General features: G+C 35.9%; 1 protein-coding gene and 1 non-coding gene across 4 annotated transcripts in view; both read left to right on the top strand.

Moving 5' to 3' along the window:
• LOC141452786 (glycine receptor subunit beta-type 4-like) overlaps nucleotides 1–14,378 on the top strand; it is a 238,916-nt gene that overhangs the window by 48,780 nt on the left and 175,758 nt on the right. For 2 of the 3 annotated variants that reach the window (XM_074125217.1, XM_074125216.1), the window contains exon 2: nucleotides 8,667–8,755. The exons of the other annotated variant lie outside the window; for it this stretch is intronic. In XM_074125217.1, coding sequence (XP_073981318.1) covers nucleotides 8,667–8,755 — 89 coding nt within the window. The remainder of the gene's footprint in view (nucleotides 1–8,666; nucleotides 8,756–14,378) is intronic. 3 annotated transcript variants of the gene reach the window in all.
• Nucleotides 6,638–6,709, top strand: TRNAD-GUC (transfer RNA aspartic acid (anticodon GUC)). The gene has a single exon. It is a non-coding gene; the product is annotated as a tRNA-Asp (tRNA).

Here is a 14,378-nt window from a genome sequence, read left to right as displayed (position 1 = left end):
TTAAATAGAATTTTATGGTTTACGACATTTAAATAAATTGCAACTAAGAATTTAATCTTTTTGTCTGATTACCTCACTTCCTTACAAAGCCATTTTGATTTTTTTGGGAGGTTTTGGACGACATCCATCAAGCGGAAGTACATCTTAACTGGATTTTTCATTTTTCTCTGATTTTTTCGATAATGGCGCCCACGATTTCAAACATTACCTCAAGGAATTTTCAGTTTAAGAAAGTTTTCGAAAACAGTTTCATTGCAGCGATCATTTAAACTTCACTTCTCTTACTAGGACTAGTTCTTAGTTTCAAGAAAATGTTCTCACTTGCTTTAGGAGAAAGACGAATGGGCGTTTAATACAGATTTATAATTCTTCAAATTTGCATTTAGTGTTACAATTTTCTCTTTTATTATATTTAATTTAGTTAATATTCTATTTTAAATTGCCATGTAAATATGCCCTTCCAAAGCTGAACTTGTAAAAATTCATGAATAAATAAATATTTAATGTAGTAAAATTAATGGGTAAAAGTAATTCAGTAAGAACCTCAGTGTAATTTGCGTATTTCTAGCGATAAGAAATTTTTCCTAATCATTTAAATTACCACATTTTCATTAAAACATTGATTTTATAGTAGATTTATCTTTGAATAGTAACTGATGCATTTATTTTAAAATAGGCTTATTTTTCCTCTAACGGGAGGCCTGAGAATTTTCCTACCACCATTCTGTCCAATCCGGTTCCACTATTCTGTCCAATCCGGTCCCACTATTCTGTCCAATCCGGTTCCACTATTCTGTCCAATCCGGTTCCACTATTCTGTCCAATCCGGTTCCACTATTCTGTCCAATCCGGTCCCACTATTCTGTCCAATCCGGTTCCACTATTCTGTCCAATCCGGTTCCGCCATTCTGTCCAATCTGGTTCCATTGTTCTATGCAATATTCAGAATTTCCAATCTTTGTCTATAAAATATTTTAGAAGCATTATTACTTATTTGGTTTGGTTATGTTATTTTTTTTTTTTTTTTTTTTTTTTTTTTTTTTTTTTTTTTTTTTGGCGCATCAACAGCTGAGGTCATTAGCGCCCGGAGCTTTTTCCAGTGCACTGCCGGCCTCCGGACAGTGTTCTCTCGTTACAGACAACACTGCCCATCACCGGACAGTGAGCTGTAAGAAGCTCCTAGGAAGAGAAAATCTAAGGGTCAGCTGCTGGATTCGAACCCGGGACCTCCGCGTGGGAGTCCAGTATGCTAACCTCATAGCTAATCCCTTCCCTGGTTATGTTATTATTATTATTATTACTATTATTGCTATTATTACTATTATTATTTTTTAAATTAATTAATTAAGGCGCGTCAACATCTAAGGTTATTGGCGCCCGGAGCTTTTTTCAGTGCGCTGCCGGCCTCCGGACAGTGTTCTCTCGTTACAGACAGCACTGTCCATTACCAGACAGTGAGCTGTAAGAAGCTCCTAGGAACAGAAAATCTAAGGGTCAACAGCTGGATTCGAACCCGGGACCTCCGCGTGGGAGCCCAGTACGCTAACCGCATAGCTAATCCCTTCCCTCGCGTTTATTATTATTATTATTATTATTGTTATTATTATTATTATTATTTTTATTATTATTATTTATTTTTATTGATTTAAGGCGCGTCATCATCTGAGGTTATTGGTGCCCGGAGCTTTTTTCAATGCACTGCCGGCCTCCGGACAGTGTTCTCTCGTTATTTTGTTTTTTTTTATGATTTAAGGCGCGTCAACATCTAAGGTTATTGGCGCCCGGAGCTTTTTTCAGTGCACTGCCGGCCTCCGGACAGTGTTCTCTCGTTACAGACAGCACTGTCCATTACCAGACAGTGAGCTGTAAGAAGCTCCTAGGAAGAGAAAATTTAAGGGTCAACAGCTGGATTCGAACCCGGGACCTCCGCGTGGGATCCAGTACGCTAACCGCATAGCTAATCCCTTCCCTCACGTTTATTATTATTACTATTATTTATTAATTATTTATTTATTTAAAGTTCTGAAGTCCTTTTTTGTTGAGAGGTGAAGGAAAACAATGGGCTATTTCTGTCAGCGTTGCTTCCCTTACGGGTGCCGTCCGTTCTAACGCAATCAATAAATATTATAATTTTTGAAATAAACTAATTTGGTTCATACATATACAAATGCATACCTAGATATAAGTTATATCAACTTAAGATAACATGTAAAGCATACGTATATGATATATTCATAGGATATTAGCAAAAATGTAGATATATAATTTATAATCTAGAAAGTTTTCAGTGAGAGGAAATTGTGGAAAAGTTTACACCAATTTTTCTTCTTCATTTATCCGGGTCAACATTGTTAAAGGGAAGGAAATTATGAAAATTCTGTACCCTGAGTAAATGAAAAGAAAAAATTTCTGACGTTAAAAGTTGAATTTAAAGAATGGACTAGAGGAAAATAAGAGAAATGAACGTAACAAGCTCTAAACCTGATTCAAGAAGACAACATTAGCGCTGCCTAGCGGAAAATTGTGTTTTTTTCTTCTTTATTAAAGTATTAAAAGCTATTTGCCACTGGATGGGGGTAAAAAATATATTCTTCACTTTCACTTTATTCTGATTTTGATGCTTTAAAGAAAACCATCCAGAGTGCATGCCTAAAATTATTTTAAAAAGATTTCCAAACAAATATTTTTGGCAGGGTAGGTTAACGAAGAGTTGAGCAATAGTTTTAGAATTTTTTGGAGTCCTCCGATCCTAGTATCTAGCTCTCCGGGGAAATCTTATGGTCTTCGGAGCGGACACTTTGAGATAACATTCCCTGGCTCCTTCTCCCATACTCCAGAGAGACATATTCGTGGAAAAGGCCATTCGCTAAGTATGATAAGTTCAAATCTTTTCCAAAATTACCAAGCAATGGCTACTTACACCGAGGGTGTGCCCGGTTTCTTCAGAGGCTCCATTTTAGACAAAGTCACTGCTGTGCCATCCACTCTTCGGCTCCGGACGCCTTGGATTGGGCTGCAGAAGTGCTGAGTAGAGAAGGGAGCAGCACTCGGGGCATCTTGCTCCCAAGATACTTATTCCTTTCGTTAACACCAAACGTTCTCTCCAGATGTTCTGAAGATGCTCCCTTTGCCAACATCGCGGCAAGATGTGGCAGAGGATGAGATTGAGGATAACCTTAATCCCGTCTATGACACAAGTTCTCTGCCCTAAAGGAATGTATTCGTGCATTTTTTTAATTTCTCTCGGAAACCAAGAAAACCTGATGTAAGCATTGGTCTAAAAATACAACTCAGTTTCAGTCATAAATAATCCTCGACATCAGAAATACCTTTTATAAAAGGGGTGGATACAGAGCTCAAAGAACAAGAAGTAACAAAAGTCTGGGCCGACACTCAAATGAATTATAATAACTTCAAACCAACAATCATCTTAAAACTAGACGTGAAAGTAATGGAGACCATAACTGTAACATGTCTAGCAGAAATTCATGATGACTGAACTAATGCCAGGTAACGCTCATAATTCTCATTTTTCTTCCATCTTTTCAAATTAGAAGGACCCTACATACGTACAATCTAGCATAAGACTAAATATCAACTATTAAATATAGAACTGCTGCTTTTTAGATAAATTAGGATACAATTTCCACTGTCTTCGACGTCGAAACAGTGTAAATTAAATTCCTAAAATTAGACTTGTTTATAATGCTCTGTAAGTAGAAAGGAGACTGTGTAGATATAAATATGAAGGACAAGAAAAAGGAAATTACGAAGAAACTTAAAGGGACTTTATCTTTCATTATTTATTTATTTAAATAAAGAACGAAGTAAATATTAGGGCGACAGAGAAATATGAGGAATCGTGAGGGATATTTCTCTGACTTTTTTTTAGTGGAATAAAGTATAATAAATGCTTTCTATTCTGGGTAAATACATGCGGCTACTTTATTATAGATGTTTGCACTAAACATTATAAATAAAATTATATATATATATACATGATCATTAAATGTTCCATCGCTATAAATACTCGTAAGACTTAGTGCGTAGTAAAATATTTCCTCGCTTTACAGAGGAAAACAAGGTCTGTAAAAGTAGTATTTCTTAAGCCACGTTGAAAATATCCTCGTTCCTTGTATTATATTCTCGTTCCTTGTATTATATTCTTGGCCGGAGTAAACAAAAACAATATTAAACTATAGTTAGTAAATGATGTTAAGACTAGCTTGCGTTGTCTAACAATAGATAGCAGTAACCTAACTGTAGGTTAGTTTATTGTACGAGTAGAATATCTTTCATCGCTTTTGGCGACTCATTCATTGTTCCCAAAGGAAGAGTGATTATTGCCAGGAACAAAGTCATCTTTAGCGCTTATGTTTGTTAGTAATTGTGATATTTTTTACATTTGTAACATTAAAGTATGCCTACAGTCTTGTTTAGTGGTATCTCGTGCTTATGGTTAGATATGGCTGAAATTGGCAATAAGTTTTCTTCCTTGTGCTTATTTTATTTGAGTTAGCTGAGCTCTGGTATCGCCGACTGTTATGAAGTACAACTCTTCTAAGAGACTCCTCTAGATACCGGACAGATCAAAGTAATATTTTTTTCCATTTTCTGACAGAATTACAATGGCAGAAACTTTTGGGAACTCTTGTAACGGTATTCTCGTGATATTGCATCAAGAACTGGCTGCAGCTCTTTTATCTTGCAACCAAATCCTTCGTAAAATCTCAGAATGTCCGCGAGAAACGGTCAAATCAATTTTCTGGAGCATCTGATCTCATTTTTTATAATAATAAAAGTATGCCTTTTAAAAAATATCACTCAAAATATTTTTGAGTAAACTTGCATGGGAAGATCGACTCATCTCACTGCCATTCCGAAGATCAATACCAAAGCACTCATAGTGTAAAGGTATTTCTTCTTTCTTGGTAGAAGTCTCCTTTCTTAGGGCTTCAGACACTTCGAAAGCAAAATTATTGAAGCGGAAATTTGGTCGTGTAAAATGGCGTCTATTATTGTGGGCAAAGCTTCACCATTGTACGGCTCGCTACCTCTCTACGAGCTTGCTCCTATTGTTCACAAACTAATAGCAAAGTCGATTAAAGCTTTCGGCAGAAATTTGCATTACAATAAATAGGATTGGATGCATGCTGGGAATAAAGAAGGACGAGTTAAAAGTCGCCTTATTTCCATCTTGCGTGTAAAATGTAACCATCCGAGCATTTTTCCCGTTCCTCAGTGTCTAGTGATCTCTAAAGAGTACTGCGATCGGGGCAAAGTCTCGAACACTCACGGGAAATACCTGCTTAATGAAACATCTGGACGCACACTCGTACGACGTTTTTCTTGCTGCAATGCTTATGATTCTAACTCATTAATTTCCTTCAAATTCTGAAGCCGCCAGTGACCCTTTGCCTTTTACTTCCAGGTGAAACTTTAAAGCAGTTCCACTGGAAAAAGTAGATCAAATACAAAATTGTAATGAATGATGGAACTAATTAAAATAGATAATAAAATCAGCATTGGTGGCTAACTTTGAAATACTTTTTTTTTAAACTGACTCCTAAAATAAATAAATTAATTAATGATGGAATGTAAAAATTGTATTTTTTTAAGTAAATAATAAAAAAAAAGTTTTTATTTTCGAGGAAAAAAAATAAACCTCCCCGGCGGGGAATCGAACCCCGGTCTCCCGCGTGACAGGCGGGGATACTGACCACTATACTACCGAGGATTTGTGGTAGTAAAGGTTTTAATAGCTAAACTTAAGGTGATATTCCCACCATTTATTATTGAAATTGTGAGTTTAGACAAAGTAAATTGAAATTTTAAATTACTAGTTTATTTTCTATTTAATTTTAGAATGTAAACAATGGAAAAGATTATTTAATCATTCTAAAATAATTGAGTTACAAATTTTTGCTTTCTATAACTCACTGGTGAGGAAAATTTAGCCTTTCGTGTGAAATTTTCGACATGGAATTTTTTTTTTTTGTAACATTTGCTTAAGAAAATTCAATTTACAATGCTTGTTAAAGAGGGGAATAAGTCGCTTTCCTCAAAAGTGTCATTTTGAAGCAATTTTTTGGTTCCATCCCTTATGTAATATTAAACGAGGTTATAATATTTTGTGATCAAGGAAAATTTCTCAACCTAAAGTGGTACTTCACTGAATGGATTTTCCACTTTCTTCCGGTATGGGTATTGTTCCCTGTCATATTAGTGTAAAGTACAGTTCTGGGTCTTATTTTTCGAAAATACCTCCCAGGATTTTTTTCTGGATCCGTTCGTTTATAGATCAAAAGCTTGTATTTAAATAATTACTCTAGGGAAATTGTTCTGAGGGTACACTGAAGTGGATAAAGGAGGCAAGCTTGCGGAAAATTGAAGTAAAAGAATGTCGAGCTAGGGTTCAGTCCGGATTTTTCCAAATTAAATGGGATTAGATAAAGAAGATGTTGTTTCGAGAACAATCGAATCACGTTGTATCAAAGAAAACTTTCAGTAGTTTCATTCGCTGTAATTATTTTCTTTTTGAGTTTTATACGTAAAAACCGTTTTAATTTTCACGATCACGTTTCTCACGAGAGAAACTATTGCGCAAGTCACTATTACTGGCGCCGTGTTCACCATGTCCTCGGTAGTATAGTGGTCAGTATCCCCGCCTGTCACGCGGGAGACCGGGGTTCGATTCCCCGCCGGGGAGTTTTTTTTTTTTTCTCTCTATGGAATCTTTTTAAGAACGATGATTTGTTTTGTCATTTTATTTCGCTTCAAAAAGAAGGTATGTCTTATTTCTTCTACTTTCATAGATGTTGTTCTTTTTATTATCATATGACTATAACAGATGCCGAACAGTTTGCTTGGTACAGAAAGATTTTAACGGCAAATACCTAAGGATATCGAACATTCAATTAGCCACATTTTTACTTCAATGCTTTCAACAGAAATATGTGTTTTGAGGTGTTTTCTGAGCACGTAAATAGGAGAGAATACACCAGCTTAAAAACGAGAAGTCACATCAAGCTCAGACTTTACATTTCGATTTAACTTTTTTTTAAGGGAATAACTAGAGAATAAATTTCAACTTGCTAGTAAAGTTAATAACTTAAATTTGCGATAAAGGAAGTCTGAAACTTTTTTTTATTGTTGCTGGTTCTTGATTGGTGGTTGCAGTAGTAGAGCCCCATTAAGAGCGAATGGAAAAGACTGTTAAAAGAAACTGCAGGATTTGGCGGAATCATCAGGAAAACCGGAAACAATGGCCATAACCTGGCACAAAAAGACTGGAGCAGATCAATTAAGTGGAAATGTTAGGGGGGAAAGCGATTCATAGCCGCAGCCAGAACAATGCTGCGCTAGTACAAAGCATTTCAAGAGTCGTTTCTTGCAAATCCATGAGCTTTAAAAGAGTAATACTCCACCAATGAGAATTATCTAAAGTACATCACGGCCCTTCCGGCCATTTCATGGCGCTAACGATCCTCCGCAAGACGGCCTAATTTATTACGTTAATTAAGCTGCAGCCATACACCACCCGGCTCAGTGACGCTGCTCTCTTTAGCTTAATGTCAAGTTAATTAATTATAATATTGTATTTATACGCCTGGGATTATGTAAATTTACCTTCTCCTACAGCCGGAAAGGGGAGGTATTGCGATCGTGACATTAATATATACCGGAAGTGGATGTTCTGAGGCCTCTGTGTGTGTGTGTTTCTTGAACAATTCCACCCCCCTCTCCGCCATTCTCCTACTCTTCCCTGAGATATTCAACTCGGCTGGATCTGATCTATATCCTGTCTGTACTGTGCAAAGGTGTATTCATTCTATAGGAGGTAGAGCGTGCCCCCGCTCATTCAGAGATGGATTTTCCAGCTGTTGCACCCTTGTTTTCTGTTTCCAGAATGAAGAAATATGTGAAGGAGATTAGACAAGAGTCAGCAATTGCAGTGGTAGGCAGGAAATCATCTCATGTGCTGACTATTTGTCAGGAAAAATTCTTTCGAGATTTCTCTGGGAAACAGAGCTCTACCAATTCTCTGGTTAAGTGTCCTAATCTTTCATCCGGAAATGGGTAATATATTATCATCCTCTTGGGGGTCCAGAATGAAATAATTCTATTTAAGAGAAAATTTAAGCTTTATCTTATTCATGATAAAATTCATGTTTGACGTACCCTGAAGCAACAGAATTTCCTACGCATGCCTCAACATTTCTTAATACACAAACGTACCGTCAACAAGCATAAACATTGAGAGTTTGACAAAATCGGCTCCTCCTCCCACTACTTTGATTTGAATTTTTTTCGTTGAATATTCAATTAAGGACACTTTTGAGAGAGAAGATAGGTAGACGACCTCTAAAAGTGCCACTTTTTTTTAAGTAATGGACTGTAGTATCAGTTATACAACAAACTGAACAATGTTCGCCATAATTTGATGTGACTCTGCCGGAATGTGAAGAATGTTAATGAGTTGATAATAAGTTGTAAGAGGAAGTCTTGTGAGTCTCCAAACCAGATTTTTATTATTATTGACGCGAACCATTTTATTACAAAAGTAGTACAGGCACATAAATAAGTAGAACTATTCTGCAATAGCAGTCAAATTTTGGTTGAATGTCAAAAAGAATGACCTAGTTTTGTGATTATCTTCTATCCAGGTACGGTGCCAAAATGGATCACCTGCAGGTTCTGGACAGCCTGCTGAAGAAAGACTACGACCGTCGGGCTACGCCCACCAACCATCTCAGTGAGTAAATTCTCCTTTAACATTTGATTTTTAATTAATGACTCCTAAATTAACGTTCGTTTACTTGAACCTTTTTACATATTATTTTTGTTTGTTTCGACCTCCTAAATGAAAGAAAATAGATTGACGCATTATTTGATAGCTCTTTCTCAACAAAGAAGAAGGTTCTTTCAGGCTTCGGCTCGAATGGGAACAGAATTTCCTGTTTTCTTAAAAGAAAACTACAGGGAAGTAGCTAGCAATGGAATTTTCCGGCTGACTCTGGCCTGAAGCTTTCCCCATCAATCCTGTTTCATGAAAGAAGCGAGAGAACACTATCCAGAAGCTTCTAGATTTTGGCGCGGATGTTTCCTCTTTGTCTTTACAGGTTGTGTGTGTGTGTATGATACACAGTAACTCAAATGAAAACTCGCAGAAGTTTCTTACTTGGCTCAGGTGGCTGCCCACTTCGGCCACCAGCAGCAGCACTTTAGGGTTTCTGTTTTCTAGTTTTTGAGATTTCCCCGAAAATGGTCCCTCCCCCACACAATTTTCTTTATACTTTGAGCTCTTATTGTGCCCAAGTATTCCTACAACTTTACCCTTTAACATTGTCTCAGAAAAGTTGGATTTACGTGAGTTCTGAATTCCAAATATGTGTTTAAATAACGTAGAGGTTGACTACACTTTTTAGTAAACATTCTAGGAGTTAAAAAAAAATTAAATTACCTTGAATGTCAGGTAACAGATAGGTGCGTGTAATTATTTTTTGGGTTGGAATTCCAAAGAGAAAGAAAAAAAATCCAAAGAGAATTTAATACTCAAAAGTCTGCAGGAAGAGGCGAATTGAACTAAATAACAAATCCAATAACGGAAATTGAATAACGATAACTGAGTAAAGAATAGAACCGTCGAAACTGCCAAAGCCATGGAGATGTTAGTTCGACGCTAAATTGCAGACTGCGCTGCAGTTCAGTCGCACTTGCACATCATACAATCATTTGTATTCTTTCTTTAGATTTTGTTTTGAATTTTTCACTTTAAAAAAAACATTTATATTCAAATTCAGAAAAGCTACGAGTTTTTTTATCACAATTTCCGCTGGAGGATTTCCCTGACCATAACAATTTAAAATTTATAAATTTTCTTCCTTTATTTTGTAATACTTTTATTTACAGTATATATATAACTATATTTTAGTGATATAAAGGAAACAGTGGCAAGGAAGTCGGTATGGTTACGGGTATATTTGTTTTTCCAGCCATTTCTCCGATATTTTATTATTTAGTAATGGTGTTGTTGGCACGCCTGGCTACTATACCAGCATTCCATTTACCCAGCACTGGAAAATCTACCGTCACAATTTTATCTCCTAGCTGTTGGGTTTATATTTACTCAGAGTCTTTCTCAATGGGTTTTTGCTCGCGTGTGCTCGTGTTATTAAACAACTTGGGTAAATTTATGTCCATACTCAGGGGCGCGTTCTTTCTTTTCTGTCGGAAAGAGTGTTTTGCCGACTGTAATCGAATTTCCAATATACTCTATACATGTTTTGGAGGTTACCGGAAACACAATAGTTTCTCATACAAGTCTGATTGGTCCTCGCACGAGTTTCTCTTACTAAATGCCCAACGTTCTAACACACACATATACAAGTATTTCTCGGAACTTCCAAATAATTCTTTCTAACCAAATCCAGTTGCTACAACTGACCACTTTTCGCCCAGTGTGGAGGATTTAGCGGCTGTTCTGGTCCTGGGAGTTTGAACTGAAGAGGTAGTTCAATCAAGTTCATTCCAACTGCTTCTGGTCGTCAAGACAAATGCTCTTTCCTCTCAGAACTGTTCTTACCTGGAAAAAAATATAACAAATAGAAGTTATCTAGATCTATATGTAACGTATGTAGAATTTAGAGAATAACGTAGAACCATTTTTGGGGAAATCTTAGTAAAGTGAACGATCTTAATGAGGAACTTCCGGGACGGAAAATTATCTTTCATTTCGGATTTTAGGGCATTTATTTTTAACCCAACAAAGTCGAGTAATAGCGTACTTCCTGTCTAATTGGTGCTTTAGAGGTTATCGTCACAATACCCTCCCTCACCAATTATTTCAAACAAACCTTCTAGATCTATGAGTTTTAAATCTAGATAGGAAGTTCACGGAAAAGCAGTTTCAGAGAAAGACTCAAAAAAGTGAAACATTCCTTTAGTAAAGTGCTTCTTTAAGGTACTAACCTTACTAACCTTACATATAAACCTCACTAACCTGGTAGAATAACCTTCCTAACCTGGTAGAAAGACTCAAAAAAGTGAAACATTCCTTTAGTAAAGTGCTTCTTTAAGGTACTAACCTTACTAACCTTACATATAAACCTCACTAACCTGGTGGAATAACCTTCCTAACCTGGTAGAATAACCTTCCTAATCTGGTAAAATAACTTGGGTAGGACCATACCATAATACCGAAGGTTGTTTTCGAGGAAATCTACCCAACCCTTTTTCACAAAGAATTTTCCAATAAAAATGATATTAAAAAATTAAAAATCTAAATGAACGCGATGTGTGCAAAGAAAATCGGTAAATAGAGAACAGCTCGTCTTAGCTGTTCTAGCTCGTCTAGCTAAAGACATTCGGTGTGAGGGTGGAGTTTTAGTCAGCCACGTAATCTGCAGTGGCAGATGAGAGATTGAAGATAGTATGTGGGAAGTGACGTCATAAAGTGACTTGTATTAATTAGCTAATGAATATGCATTTGGCGGAATGTATTTATTGGCCTTTGCTCAGTCTGTAATAATTATTAGATGATATTGCAACTGATCAGCGTTAACAGTTGCACGATTATAGAGTAGCACATTGCAAACTGGCTCGTTAAGTCGCAACGCAGCGATAATCCTAGAACCATTGGTTCAATGTGCAATGTTCGGTGAGCATGAACGCAATAATGTGACATGGGAATTAAGTAAGTCCTTTTCATAAAATAATTTTGGGGACGTTCTTGAAATATTCCTTCATTTCCTGTAGTGAAGGAAGTAAAAAGGAAGTGGTATACATTCTAAATTAAACTTCCGTTGTTCCTTGAATGAATCATTCTCACAACAGGAGGTTCGAAAAGGCCTGTGTTTTCTTTATAATAATTTTAGGGTCGTGCCAAGTGTATGTTAATGTAGGCCAACATGGTAATATAAATGCATAGGGTCCGACCACCCTAGTGTCCATGGGTTTTGTTAACGTAGTACCCTAACAAAACTTTTAAGGCCAAACAAACATTACTTTATTTCCCTTGTTTTAATAAACTCACTTCAAGTTGTTTCTTCTTAAAAATGTCTTAACTTCTAAGAAAATATAATTTAAAACTCTCCGTTCTTAAAAAAAATAAATCGATTCTGATAAGACCGTGTTAACAGGTCTATATCGAGTTTTGGTATCGATATTGAGTAACCAATAAGTAGTTCGTTTTGAACTCTCATCTCCGAAATACTAAAAAACGCAAACGAAGTTTGCACAAATCAGTGTCTTGAAATTGTATATATAAATTTCCTTCTATTGTCAAATCGTTTCTCTTAATTCCAAACAGCTGATACAATAGTTCTTACGTCACCTTGAACATTCTACAGCCACTGCTTTTTGTATTCGTAAATTTTTAAGAAGAATTCATTCTATTGTGCTTCCGGCAGGAATTGTTATGGGAGGATTCACTAGAATCCCTTGTAAAAGTGAATTTCTCGTTTTGAAAGTACCAGAAGTACTGAATAAATTATTCTCTTTTTATTTTTAAAGATTTTTTCGATGATTTTATTTTTGTTTTAATATCAATCAATCAATCAATATATATTTATTGCTATAAAGGAACATACACCTGTTAGCATGGAGTTGACATTCTCTATTACAATTAAAATAATGACTTTTGCAAAATAAAAATAATTTAACAATGTACTTACAAAATAATAAGATACGTAATAGAAAAATAAATTAAAATTTAGCTCTCAAAATTTCGCATGTTGCATAAAAAAGGAAAGTAAACAAAACAAAGCGCCTAATTAATGGAATTAACAAAGTTCCTCAACTTTACAAAACAATAATTAATAATATTGTATATGCTGTTGGGTTTTTATTTTAATTCTGCTGACAGTCCGCAGATCTCTAATATGTAAAAATAGACATTATTTATTTTTTCAACAGTATCAAAAGTTAAGATATTAACCAGATTTGATGTGCTCTCATGAGATACAATATACTGTTTCAGGAACTTAGATCGAACGCTGGAATAAATAGGGCACTCCAATAAGAGATGTTCAACAGAATTCAATATTAAATGCTGGCATAATTTGCAAACCTCTTCCTTATATAAGTAATATACTTCACCATTTATCAATAGCCTAACTACCTTATTATTTGCTATTCTTAATTGGCTAATAACCCTTAATTTATTAATATTAACTATTAACGTGAAGTAGTATTGAGGTTCCAAGTCAGCAAAGTCACAAATACTTCTGTAAATTGAGGAATAACCAGAATTCAGGGCTCTATCAATATCTAGACTCAGGAGATTATTTTTCATCTTCTGTAACAGGCCACTCTTATTCTCAATAACCATATTAGCATTCTCTGAATTCATCACCAAGGGATCCCCTAGTTGAATGGCTATATTTCTGACTTGTGATACCCAATTATAGTCAATATTATTGCTGGGGCATTGATCCAGTTGGCACAATCGTACAAAGCATTGTCTTGGGAGACTCTCAAGTGGGAGTTGGAGCAATTTAATCCAAAAATTTATTACCCTACCGAAAACTAGGACTGACAAAGGTTTCCTACCGGACTCCAGTCGTACTATATAATTAGGGGTAAATTTTGGCCATAAGAATAAGTTTTTTAAAAATTTCGTCTGGACCACTTCCAAGGGTTCAAAGTACCTCAAACTCCAGACTTCAGAACCGTAAAGAAGTGTAGAAACAACCATGGAGTCGAACAAGGTCATTCTCGAATCCCAAGAATCACTTTTCCCTCTAATAAGAATTTCCCTTACTTTAGCACTTGCGATCACTGAACGCCGTGTGAAGTGTTCCGAAGCCCGTTTAAATTTCCCAGATGCCGCAAATGGCACACCCAGGTAAACATACTCCTTTGCATAATCTAATTTCAAATTTCCCCAGAATAAAGGCTTTAGGTTTTTAATTCTCCCTGATTTGTGAAAAGGCACAACCTTTGATTTCTCCGGATTTAGTTTTAAATAATTATTGTGACAATATTCATTCAGAATTTTCAAATTCATCTGAGCTGAAGACCAGGAGCGGCTCAACAATACCAGGTCATCTGCAAATAAAAGCATTATAACTTCCGTTGAACTATTGACCCTTAATCCTGAAGCTCCGTTACTTCTAAAGTAATTTACAATATCTGAAATAAAAAGGATAAATAAAGCTGGGCTAAGAGATTCACCCTGAAGTAGTCCAGAGGTCACACCTATTTCTTCAGAAAAGCAATCTCCCAGTTTTATCTGTATGTTTGCCATCTCGTATAAACCTTTCAATATCCTCACGAGTTTTCCACTAAGGCCAAGAAGGAACAATTTTTCCCATAATAAGTTATGATTTATGGAATCGAAGGCTTTCTTAAAGTCCACGAAGGCGGCAAATACATAA

This window comes from Rhodnius prolixus, unplaced genomic scaffold (assembly GCF_049639745.1).
Source record: "Rhodnius prolixus isolate KJV_2025 unplaced genomic scaffold, Rpr scaffold_3, whole genome shotgun sequence".
NCBI lineage: Eukaryota > Metazoa > Arthropoda > Insecta > Hemiptera > Reduviidae > Rhodnius > Rhodnius prolixus.
This window is presented reverse-complemented; position numbering and strand designations above follow the sequence as displayed.